Source organism: Hakea prostrata, chromosome 1, assembly GCF_041222555.1.
Source record: "Hakea prostrata isolate BN-2017 chromosome 1, UWA_Hpros_2, whole genome shotgun sequence".
Taxonomy (NCBI): domain Eukaryota; kingdom Viridiplantae; phylum Streptophyta; class Magnoliopsida; order Proteales; family Proteaceae; genus Hakea; species Hakea prostrata.
Genome location: NC_142600.1, coordinates 24,966,016 through 24,978,635, shown reverse-complemented (window position 1 = coordinate 24,978,635; position 12,620 = coordinate 24,966,016). Strand labels below are relative to the sequence as shown.

The 12,620-nt window shown below is 37.4% G+C and overlaps 1 protein-coding gene across 1 annotated transcript; it reads left to right on the top strand.

Annotated features, from left to right (window-relative positions):
* Positions 1-2,893: 2,893 nt before the first annotated feature.
* On the top strand, positions 2,894-10,744 carry PKP-ALPHA (Pyruvate kinase family protein). Its single transcript, XM_089136699.1, has 6 exons — positions 2,894-3,759; positions 4,577-4,673; positions 4,812-5,005; positions 5,433-5,554; positions 7,219-7,697; positions 10,215-10,744. The coding sequence occupies exons 1-6, from the start codon at positions 3,211-3,213 to the stop codon at positions 10,514-10,516; spliced, it is 1,743 nt and encodes a 580-aa protein (XP_088992825.1). The 5' UTR covers positions 2,894-3,210; the 3' UTR covers positions 10,517-10,744.
* Positions 10,745-12,620: the final 1,876 nt, after the last annotated feature.

Sequence of the window (12,620 nt, the reverse complement as noted above, 5' to 3'; positions counted from 1 at the left end):
TCGGGTATTTCTATTATTATTATTTCAGAAAATGGTAAATTTAATGCTGTTTTATCTTATTCCCTTCTCATTTAAGTAGTGATTTTTTTTCTTTTCTTTTATTTTCCTCCTCCTTTTTCTTGTTTCTGAATCAATTTTAGTGTGGGTTTATCAAATGCTAAATGTGATTTTGCCACTAACATTCCTTTGGCTGCAGCCTCTTATATAGAGAAGCTAAAACTAAGAAAGTGTTGGGTTCAAACTCTTGGTCTTTCCGTGCTTTTCCTCCCTGCTTTCCATCCCCTGGATCCATGGCCTCTATTCTGGATGATTAATTTGATGATGAACAAAATAAATTATAACATTCAATGTGAATGGACTTAAGCTCAATGCCATTTCTTATCTCTAATAACAAGACTGATTCCATAGATTTCGAATTTCATTTTTGGTGTCGGGCCCTTCATATTCCTAATACAGTTGATTCCATAAATTTTGAAATTCAATGTGAATCAGATTTTTGCTTAACAATTAGACAAATCGTTTGTATACTTTTGATATAGTCGATTTTTAAAATTTGAAATTCAATATTAACATGACTCTATTTCCAGGTAATATTTTTACCCCAAAAATGAAAATTTACAGCTATATAAGCCATTTTATATATTGACACGTGTTGCATTCGAATCTAACTCCTTTGAATGAACCATGAACAATCCCAATGGGTGGCTCAAAAACCTGCTCACAGAGAGAAAGAAAGTGTATGGGTTGGCTCTAATACCAGTCAACCAGCTTTGAAGCTCGAGTCAAATTCAATGATGACACTATCCTAAGGTGGGGGAGCTTTAAAAACCAATAAAGTGATGAACAATAAATGCTTAATGAGTAAAATGTGCATTACATACATAATAGTAGTTGAGTGTATTTATAATTGAACTTTAATGATATAGACCAATGGATCATCATAGGAGAATATTCATGTTTTCCATAAGGTTGACACATTAGCAGGGCACAATGGCTTTTCTAACAAGATGCATACCTGACATTGGAAAACCTAGGTAATTGATGTGACTTGTTTCCACCTGAATTCCCAACAATTTGGAAGGAATTATGTTATGGGCTAATATAATCGAACTAAACGTATCTTCCAATACACACGAAGCATTAAATGAGAAGGTACAACGATCGTTGAGAAAAACAAAAGGGAGATCCTCCCAAGGTCTGTCTTTGTCGACAGGGTTTCCTAGGCTACTACATCCACCCCACCCACAAGACATCTTCCTCGTCCAAATCTCCAGAGGATCAATTAAGATCAAATGGTTGACCAAGTTGACCGGCTGGTTTATTGCCAAACTGAGGGACTATGTGCAAAATGGCACAACATGAGCCCCTTAATCCCTAGGTTTGCCATTCATGATCGAGCTCGGGGAGTAATATCTTGAGCTTTGATGTCTCAACCGAAAAGTCTATATGATAGTGCCATGTGGTGAATGGTTATGGCATGTTTTGACTACCGAAACCACCAATCTTAAACAAACGAGCTACTATTGTGCCTGTTGTTCGGTAATATTGTGAAATACTTAACCTTGACCTTAGCTTCGACAATGATTCTAACAACAAAATAATGAAATAATGCATAATTCAAAAAATAACCTACAAGAAAGAAGCGCCATGTTGGACTGAACAAGGTAGACCCTAATTTTACATTCAACCTTGACCTGCCCTTTTCCTAATTAGGGTGGCCCAAATTCACCCTCAGGACTAGATTTTTTCAGTCCAACCCCTTATTTGAGCTTGAGACGGGTTGGACTATGAGTGGCAAATTTGCATTCCTAAGTCCAACCACGATCTTCACCGCCATTTCTTTGTTGTTAACTACCCCTGGTCATCGTTGAATAAGAGTATGGTGAGAAAATGAATAAATGAAGTTCATATCAAATATCAAATATCAAATATCAAATGGTTCAAGATAATCACAAAATTATCAAATAACTTTTGTTCGTTTGAACTTGTCTATACGTATCGCAACTACGTTCTTAGGGAATAATTTTATAATTATTTAAAAATATTTTATTGAAAAATTAAAATTTTAACCATATATCGCAAAATTCACTATATTTAATAAAAATTCATTCGATTTTTTACCGATTTTTGCTAAAGTGACGTAAGACCTCTACAGGTTTTGGGGGCAACAAAAAGCGGGACTCAGTGTCCGTCGGCAACAAAATGGGAAGCATGAGCCTCAACATAATTGTATAATGAATTGTAAACTTTAATACATTTATTTACTAGTTGTGTATTTGTGTTCTCTTTTCATGTTTACATTAGTTTTATATGAATTTTTTAAATTTTCAGTTTTGCCCGCATATAGTTAGACATGTACCAATCATAAACTTTAGATTAAGTGATATTTCATGTCAAAATAATGTTCCCAGTGCGTTTAATAGCCTCAAATTAGGTTATACGATAAAATTCAAGCTAAAACGACCCTAAACACCCCTTGCAACCAATGGTCGAATTTTCATCGACACCCTGTCATGTCGGCAAAATGTCGCCGTGTAGGTGACGATCGCTAGCCAACAACACAGCAACATAGTCCGACCTTCCCATAATAGAAAGCCCCTTGTGATTATTAGATAACTTTGATACCCGAAAGAGAAAAAGGATATAGCCATCGGTGAATGACTAAAAGGCCATCACTATCACTGTAGTGGATTTTTCCAGTTTGACGGACATCTCAAAGAGTAACCTTAAATCTGAACGGTCAATTCAGCATCAATACGCAAGATTCTCAAAGTAGTCTCTAGCTTTGATTTTCCCTTGAAACCTTAATAAAAATCCGGGTCGAATCTGCCGTTCACATCATCGCACATTTGCATTATTCCCTTGTTTGACAAACAAATCTCTCACGCCTCTCTCTCTCTCTCTCTCCAACTAGGTCCCAGCTCCCAACCATTTGGTGTCTCGGGCGACAAGCTCGAAGCTCCCAAGCTTCCAAGTTAAGTTCCAACTCCACTGTTTTTGTACAAAACCTGATCAATCTCCTTCTCTTCTCCAGTCTTCAGAGGACAGAGTGGCTTATTACCGTCTTCTCCGACTCCCGATTCCTGATATTCCTCGCCGTGCAGTACCATTTCACTATCGGAAGATCCCGGTGGAGAGGAATTCTTGAAGAATTGACGATAGAGGATTAAGAGTTTGATTTTCTGCTCACTTTCACTGCCCAATTCGACAATGGCGCAAGCGCTTCATCTCGTCGTGTCTTCACCATCCTCGACTCAGACTTTATCGAAGATATCCATCTCAAGACAGACTTATCCTTTTGCATCTTTTCCCAAGCGTCGGATCTCTTTCAATGTCGTGCCGAGACGCATATGCGCTGTATCCTCAGATCTAGAGTCCTCTTCTTCAGGTAGGGTTTTGGTCTCTGATAATGGCAAGGGAGGTATTCTTGCAGCTGATTCGAGCGCTATCGAGGTTGATGCGGTGACGGAAGCCGAACTTAAGGAAAATGGATTCCGCAGTACGAGGAGGACTAAGCTCATTTGCACAATTGGACCTGCCACCTGCGGGTTCGAGCAGCTAGAGGCGCTTGCCGTGGGAGGGATGAACGTGGCTCGGATCAATATGTGTCATGGCACTCGAGAGTGGCATCGCAGCGTCATCCAGAGTGTGCGGAGACTCAACGAGGAGAAGGGTTATGCTGTTGCTATCATGATGGATACAGAAGGGAGTGAGATTCACATGGGTGATCTTGGTGGTGCGCCGTCCGCCAAGGCCGAGGTACTCTAATCCTGATAAATTTCATCTTTCGGTGTTATTATGTCAAGTTAAATTGGTGCTTTCGGAAAAGATGAGAATATATGCCCCACTACAATCTAACGATTACTATATTATAGACTAAAAACTAAATTTTGATTGAAGGACAACTCTGGAGTTTCTTCTTCTCTTTAGTTGGTTGGTTGGTTGATTGATTGAGTGTGATATAATTATTTGGTCCCCTCATGATACTATCGGACTCTATATTATTTAAGTAAGGGAGTGCAGTGGAAAAAACTGATTTATTTGGGCTGGTTTTATAATGTTATACAAACGAAATGACATTCCCTTCTGTTTTAGAAAGATTCTTTCTTTAAACGAGTAGAAAGAGGAAGCGCGGAAATAAATGCAACTTCTAAAGATTCATAATTGGTTTTGTGATTTGGACTTTGGATGTTAAAAAGGAGTGATGGCCTTTTTTGTTATGATTCCATGAAAGCCTTACGAGGGGCTGACCCCATATTGATGATGTGATGGACTTTGTAGGCGTTGATATTTCACCTTACCTTAGAATCCGGATTTTAGGTTCAGTTCTCATTAGGTTCATACTAGAGAACTTCTACACTCATTTATATAATTGATTTCATTGTTCCGAAGGACTATGGTTTTGTCGGATACAATAGGAGTGTACTTAACAGATTGTTGCATTGGAAATGAATCCAGATGCTACTATGGTCAAATAATAAACATTCACTTTGTAATGGCACAGCATCCTACCATTCTAGGCAGGATTTCAGTGTACAATCTGGAAGTAATCCAATCTCCTACACTTTTTGTGCAGGATGGTGAGATTTGGACGTTTAGTGTTCGAGCGTTTGACTCGACTCTTCCAGCTCCAGAACATACCATCAACGTAAACTATGAGGGTTTTGCTGAAGGTAAGAATCATTTATGGGTGGTTAACTGTTGATATTGTTGTTTTTTTTTTTTTTGTGTGGTTAAAGTGGAAAAAAAAGGGGGAAAAGAAACAAATGGATCTTTTATTCAAATTTCAAACAAGTTCAGATGTGATACAGATGTTAAAGTGGGAGATGAACTTCTTGTGGATGGGGGGATGGTGAGGTTTGAGGTGATTGAGAAGATTGGACCCGATGTCAAGTGTCGTTGTACTGATCCAGGGCTATTACTACCACGGGCAAATCTGACTTTCTGGCGTGATGGAAGTTTAGTTCGAGAACGTAATGCGATGCTGCCCACAATTTCTTCCAAGGTCAGCGTGTGTCTAAATAGAGAAATTGAGTCAATGTCTTTGTAATCTGTGCAACTTCCAACATATATTTATTCATTTATTATGATGCAAATCAAATCCAGGTGACTTCCCTTACTTATTGGTGAAAAATTATTTACTTAGTGGCATTTGCTAGTAGTTCCTTCAAAGGTTTTATGATTTTGTGGCAATTAAGTTCCCATTCATACAAGGTCACTTGTCTATATTATTGTAAATGTATTTGATATCATAGCAGTGCTGGTAGAGTTTGTGCCTCTGAACTTTGACCACTCCTGCCTTGCCCACATTGTTATTAATTTTCTAATTATGCTGCTTGCCATTTGTGTCAGTAAGACACCAATCCGGTCATCCCTTTCTTGTATCTCTTTCATGCTCTCTAGTTACTTTCTAATGCTTCAGTCTTTTACAGGATTGGCTGGACATTGATTTCGGTATTGCAGAGCGTGTGGATTTTATTGCAATTTCGTTTGTCAAGTCTGCAGAAGTTATTAATCATCTTAAGAGCTACATAGCTGCACGATCAAGTGACAGGTAACTTTTAATGCTTATTGCTTACTTGCTTATTTCTTATGGTGTCATAGCTTGTAAAACAAGTGCTTTTTACTTTAATATGTCATGGCTTACCAAATAAATCTATCCTTCCTCTAACCATTAGTAGGGTTATGTGTTTCTGAACTTGTAAATATGGTTTTATGGGGAAAATCCATTCTTATTGGTTTGATGTATTTAGCTGTGATCGGTCTTAAATGTAGGGTAATTTTGGAGGTAAATATTGAAGGCTATAAAGATCTCTTTTTATCATTTATCGTTTTTTATTTCTGTTTATTTAACACATATCATTAATGAAACCATTTTGGATCAAAACATAGAAATCGTTTGGCAACCCATTAGTCACAATAGAGTATGGAATGAGAAAGTGTTTGGTGACCGTGTAATGTAAATGACTTTAATGCAATGGGTGAAGGGAGACATCTTTTGTCTCAATAACCTCGAACAATGGCAGAGGCGAACCTGAGTTTTTATTGAGTTATATTTTGGATTTTCTTTCATGTGACCTCTCTTTCCTTCCTCAGGACTTTTATCTCTTGCTTCTTTTCTGGCTGTTGTTCCTGGTATTCTATTAATTCTTCTTATTTACTATGCTCTGCAACTACTGATCCATCAAGACTGATATAGATTCATCCATCTATGTAATCTGTAAACCTTGGTCTTAAACTTGGTGTGGTATCCACACATAGGGTGACCCAAAGTCTGCAATGTCGGCCCTATAGCAGAGCTTTTAACCTATGCTTAAATCTGATCACGTATCTGATTTCAGAGGGTAAAAGCTTTCTATCTTCTCTCCCTGTTTTGGCTGAACATCAACTGTTTTCCAACTCCCATTAAAATCTGAGGCCAAATAACAGGCAATGCACGAGAGACCTACCTGGTGGATAAGAGTCAGAGAGATGGTAGTGAGATAATAGAGACAACAATTTCTTGTTTGTATGCCTTGATCCAGGGTATTTAATCCCTCCTTCAACTACACTGTTATGCTATCGATCTCATTGATCAGCAAAGAAAGAAAGATGCACATTAATGTACCACAAAATAATGAAATACTCTTTCAGTGACGTATAGAAAAAGACTCCAAATTGTCTGTTAAAGTTTTAGATTCTCAGGACTCTCGAAGGTGAATCAGTAAATTCTCAAACTTTTTGTACATGCTTTTATAGTAATGAAATCGTTTTATCACCAAAAAAAGAACAAAAAGGACTTCATACCCATTTTCTATTTTCATGTTTTCTCACTCAGAAGGCTTTATAGATTTTAAACGAAATGCGTCAAAAAAACATTTCTTGGGAAAAAATGAAAAATGAAAATCATACCAAAATGGAGGCTAAGTTGGACAGTTAGCCAAGGGAAAAGTAGTTGCTTTCTGCAGTAAAAGCTTTTTGCTGCCATTGAAAGTCTGCAAGAATACAACAAGAAGAAGCCTTTTCCCAACTAAATGGGGTCGTCTATGGAAGTCTCCCAAGAATATTAATTTGAAATTTGTAGTAGCATAATGTAGATTTATTGGTCAGTTAATGAGATGATTATGAGATCACCGTTGTGATTTTTGTTGCTTACATCATTGTAATCTTGAATTGTTCAGTCCTTGAGGAAAATGTCCACCGCCTCATACATGTGAACTATGTGTTGTTACTATGCAGTGTTATTTCTGTCATTGCAAAGATAGAAAGTATAGACTCTTTGAAGAACTTGGGAGAGATTATTCAGGCATCAGATGGAGCAATGGTGGCTAGAGGAGATTTGGGTGCTCAGATTCCTTTGGAGCAAGTTCCTGCAGCCCAGCAGAGGATTGTTCAACTGTGCAGGGCGCTAAATAAGCCTGTCATTGTTGCTTCTCAGCTGCTTGAGTCCATGATTGAATACCCTACACCCACCAGAGCTGAAGTTGCTGATGTTTCTGAAGCGGTTAGGCAGCGGGCAGATGCTCTGATGCTTTCTGGTGAGTCAGCCATGGGTCAATTTCCAGATAAGGCATTAACTGTGCTTAGAAGTGTCAGCCTGAGAATAGAAAGGTGGTGGAGAGAGGAGAAACGCCATGAAGCTATGGAACTCCCAGCCATTGCTGCTTCGCTCTCAGACAGTATTTCGGAAGAGATCTGCAACTCTGCAGCCAAGATGGGTAAGTATTCTGACTATTACAGTTATTTGGGCATTTTCAGCTTGACAAACATGACATTTTGCAATGCAACAACGAATTTAAGATGGAACTAGATAGCATCTCTTATTGGAGGTGAGACTGGGGTGTGGATAATAAAGGGTTTTCTAAATGGTTTGTCCTATTCTTGGTTGGAGGGGGATTTATTTCTTATTCTGTAAATTCTTTTGTCCTGCTGCTCTCTTTTACAGCACAAGTCCTATTGATCCTGGAATATTATCAAGAAAAAGAGCTTTTAGGTCCTGCTATGTTCAGTTCAGGAATAAGAAGATTTGAAATTGGAAAATCTCTTAGAGTAGTCATTAGTTGCACTTGACACTGAATTTTAAGGAAACACTTTGGAATTTAGGATATTAAAAATCAACACTGTTTCTGTTGTTCAGAATCAATAAAATCCACACACAGACGTTGATGTCAACAGATGGAATGTCAAAGATGCTTCTGCATCTCCTATTCTCTTTGTGAGCTTATAGTTGAACTGAAAATCCAATGCCTGCTGCTTCTTGAGATCCTTCATGCGGAGTTCCTTTCTCTCTCTTTGTTTTTTGTTATTCTGGATTTTTTGTGGGGGGGGGGGGGGGGGCGGGGCGGCAGCGGCAGGCCCAAGAGTAGGGCTGCTATGGTGGGCTTAACAGTCGGAGAATTGCAAGGAGGAGAATTGCAGGGGAAAGGGGAAGAAACACACAACACACATTGCCAAATGAAAGAGAGTACTCAACTTCTGTAGATGCACTCTAAATAGTGACTGGGTTACAGGCATGTATATAAAGAAATAAAACACATCCTAGTTTGAAGTGTGAAACTCAAAAAAAAAGTGCAACTCAAAGTCTGACTCTTAACTTAATCCTATGTAGGTGACCCCAAAATAAATAAATAAATATTGAATTAACTAATTCCAAATGTTGTTTGACCAAGAACTTAGAGGGGTTCTTGTTGGGTTTGGGTTTCCAAAGATTAGCTCTCTGGCCCAACTGATCTATTTATATTACATCAATATTTATTATTATTATTAAATTTTTTTTTGGGGGGGTGGGGGGTTGTTTGCTTGGCAGTGTGGAGGTGAAACTAACAGAATGCGCCATATGGATATCCTTTTGGTCAATTATATCTAAAATATTTCCTGTAGGTTTGATTGTGGGAAAATTGAGGAAAACAAAGTTATTGTCTTTTGGAAAGTAACTTTATGTGCATCTGGTTGACTAGAAACTGTGTTCCCAATGTAACAAGTGGCTTTCCAATAGACATGGTTTGTGTTGTTTCTTAGCTTAACAGCTCCACATGACACTTGAGTGGGGATTCCTTCCATGCTCATGTAGTTGATTTAATTTAGCAAGAAGTGTTAGGTTGCAACTCAGTTGACAGGATTACAACTAATTGAAAACAAAAATTATAGAATATTGATAGCTTAAAATCAAGGGGTCCGATCATCCACAATTCTGGTCAAATGAAGGCTCATTGGTGGTGGAATGAGTATGATATGAATCTGATGCTTATATGGCTATGCATATTATATTTCAGAAATATCAAATATTTATTAGAAATATAGGAGCTTCAATAACTTTCCGTCAATTGTGTTAAAGGTTCTCTGACGGAAGTTAGTCCTATTGCCTGGGTTACAGTGAGGGGGCTGTTTCCTTTTCTAATTTGCTTCTATTTATGACTTCTTTGAGTCTCCTATTCCCTTTTTTTTTGGTTAAGGTAAACCCGCATTTAACTTTACATCCCAGACGATCAAATAACTAAGGCCATATTAAAAAGAAAGGGGAGGGGGGGGGGGGGAGTGATCATTCCAGAATTGCTGCTGAGTTCTTGCTCCTTGAGATGCTAGGCAGTCCGCTGCATTTTTCCCTTCATGATGAGTGTGAGTGAATTGGTTTGAATTAAAAGATGATGCTAGGACCCTGCTGTCATTGATGATTGTTCTAATTTCTGGCAAGCTTCTCTGTTTGTGTGAGTCACAGTAAGTCTATAACATCCCAGTTGTCCCCTTCTATGATTAAGTCTGAAAGTCCTAGTTCTTGAGCCCATATAAGAGCTCTCTTGGTGCCAATGCTTCTGCAAATGTCACTGGCTGATCGTCACATCCTTTTAAAATACAAAAGAGGACTTCCTTTGATTAAAAATTAACTCCAGGATTCCTTCTTCCCCTAAAACTAGTGTGCGACACCTCTTGTTTTCTTTGAATTTGATTATGGATCCTGAGATTCTGACATATCTGTTCAATCAGAACAGAACTTGGGACTGAAGTAAGGCTGAGATTTAGTGGGTATGTGGGTATCTGCACATCTTTGGAGAGTTCTTGTGCGACACTGTAATGGTCATGATCCATTGTCCATGATGTCGTTAAGCATACCAGTGGTGATGGCACATGCTCTTGAGTTTTTCTTCTTGGTCTTCTTGGTCTTTCTTGGTCTTGTGCTTTTCATTATGATTTTGACGTGATCATTGTTGGACTAAAATTTGTTTTGTGGATTGTTTCAGCCAACAATTTGGGGGTGGATGCCCTCTTTGTTTACACAAAGACTGGACACATGGCATCTCTCCTTTCACGCTGCCGTCCTGACTGCCCAATCTTTGCTTTCACGTCCACCACATCTGTGCGGAGGCGTCTGAACCTACAATGGGGCCTAATACCCTTTCGCCTAAGCTTCTCAGATGACATGGAGAGCGACCTTAACAGAACATTCTCTTTGCTGAAGGCCAGGGGGATGATTCAGTCTGGTGACCTCGTCATTGCTGTCTCAGATATGTTACAGTCCATTCAAGTGATGAATGTTCCTTAAAATATGTTCTTTTACTGAAGCATCTTCAGTTTTTCAGAATTTTTTTTCTTCTTTCTCTTTCTGTTTAAATCGTCTGCTACTGTTCTCTAGTTGTTGAAGTTAGAACTTTCTAATGTGAGCAATCAACTAAATATAAGTTTCTGCAGTTTGGTTTCCCACCAGAAACTGATGAACTAAATATAGTTCAGCATTTTGGTTCTCCACAAGAAACTGTAGGAGAGGATTTTAGTCTTGGGTTCACTGTTCTCTTTCTTTTTTCTTTTAATAGATGTTAAATCCTGTCAAGTTAACACATGATTTGAAAGACTGAAAAAAATCTGATTAGGGATGTCAAGGGGCCGGATTGGGTCGGGCCAGCCATGAACCCTAACCTGACCCAGGCGGAAATTGAAACCTAAGCCCTACTCAACCCTGTTAGGGTTTTCAAACTTCTAATCCTAATTCGACCTAACAAGGCCCAACCCAAGCTCAATTAAATTGCGCTAGTAAATATGTGTTTTAGGTATAATTTTAATAAGTAAACTAACCTAGGGTTGGGTTGTGCCAAGTTAGCCTGAAGCCGTGCCCCAACTTGACCTGATTCTGTTATGGCTGATTATTTTGTTATCCAACCCACCCTTCGAGTTGAAAAAATTGAGTGGAGATCGGGCCAGGCTCTGGGCGGATTTGGGCTGGGCTTGATCAATAGGGTTTTATTGACATCCTTACATCTTATGGAATTTGGGATTTTTATTTGTAGTTGTTGCTGCCAATGGTGGTAATAAAATAAGATCGAACGGTTGAAAATCAAAAGGCGGGGTTTACTTGTAAATATTATTTTTTATTTTTACCATCTTATTTTCATTATGTAGCACGATCACTACCATTGGCAGAAGTAGTTGCTGCAAATAAAAATCAAAATCCTGGAATCTATAAGACACTATCTACAATAGTTAATCTCAAAAGAATAACAATTTTATAATGACAAATCACTTTCAAGTAATGTGTTTAGGAGTAAGAAATGTGACAAGTGTTTATATACAACAACTAAATTTTTATGTAGAGAATCCCCTAAGCTGATAATTAATACTTTATCACCAATTACAGTATTGGAGCTTCATCTGTGTTTTATTACCGACCATCCATTATGAGGTAGGATATGGGAGGATCTGAAGAGAGAAACGTCTGTCATTCAAAATTATTAGCAAATTGTCAGCTCAATTCAAGTTTTTTGGATCTTTTTGGAGGGGTTTTCATTTTTTGTGTGAATTGAATTCGAACCGTTTTTTTAATGAGTCTCCAATGAGTTATAAGATTCAGTCACTTATAATATTTCATTTTAAAAACCCCTATTCAATTTATACTACTCTTTAGATTAAAACATTATATATAGCAGAATCTGTATCTTATTGGACTTATTATTGGAAGATTTCCTCAGAAAGAACTCAAATACACTTATTAATGTGTCAATATTGACTGCTCAACTGCATGGATCATATAGTGCCAGGTCTAAATGAGAACCCCTCCAGTTTTACGAATAATGATATATAATTGAAGTCATGAATTAATTATTTGACTAATCATGTCATTCTATTTAATTAAATTCAACATATAAGACTACAATTCATTAAAAAATATATATATATATTTATCATATTTTTTTATATATATATAATATATATATATATATATATTTTTTTTTTTTTTTTTTTTTTTTTTTTTTTTTTTTTTTTTTTTTATAATTTAAAATTTTTTTTTCTTTTTCATTTTCCATGAATTAATTAGACTGCTTTCGGATCAGATTCAAATTAAAACATGGTCCATTAACACTCTCAATCGTCTTGTTAATTAGAATCTGGAAATATTTAAAACTAAAAATGATTTGGTGTAAATGATTAGTAGTGTTTTACAGATTAAAGTTGAGTAGATGACAAATCAAGCAATGCAAACCCAAAAGGCCCTTAAAGACTACAATCTTGTGGTTTTCAAGCTAATTAAGAGGCCTTGTCTTTGTAGTTTTGTTGAATGTGAAATCCAAACTGTGACAAGAACAAACTTGTCTTTATTTTTCATTTTTTTTTGGGTAAACGGATCATAGAGGAATAAGCTTGTTGTGGTCCTATCG

Coding starts and splice junctions, on each gene's coding strand:
- PKP-ALPHA (XM_089136699.1), top strand. CDS start 3,211: ATGGCGCAAGCGCTTCATCTCGTCGTGTCTTCACCATCCTCGACTCAG. Junction 4,674..4,811: donor CTATGAGGGTTTTGCTGAAG/GTAAGAATCATT, acceptor GATGTGATACAG/ATGTTAAAGTGGGAGATGAA. Junction 7,698..10,214: donor CAACTCTGCAGCCAAGATGG/GTAAGTATTCTG, acceptor GGATTGTTTCAG/CCAACAATTTGGGGGTGGAT.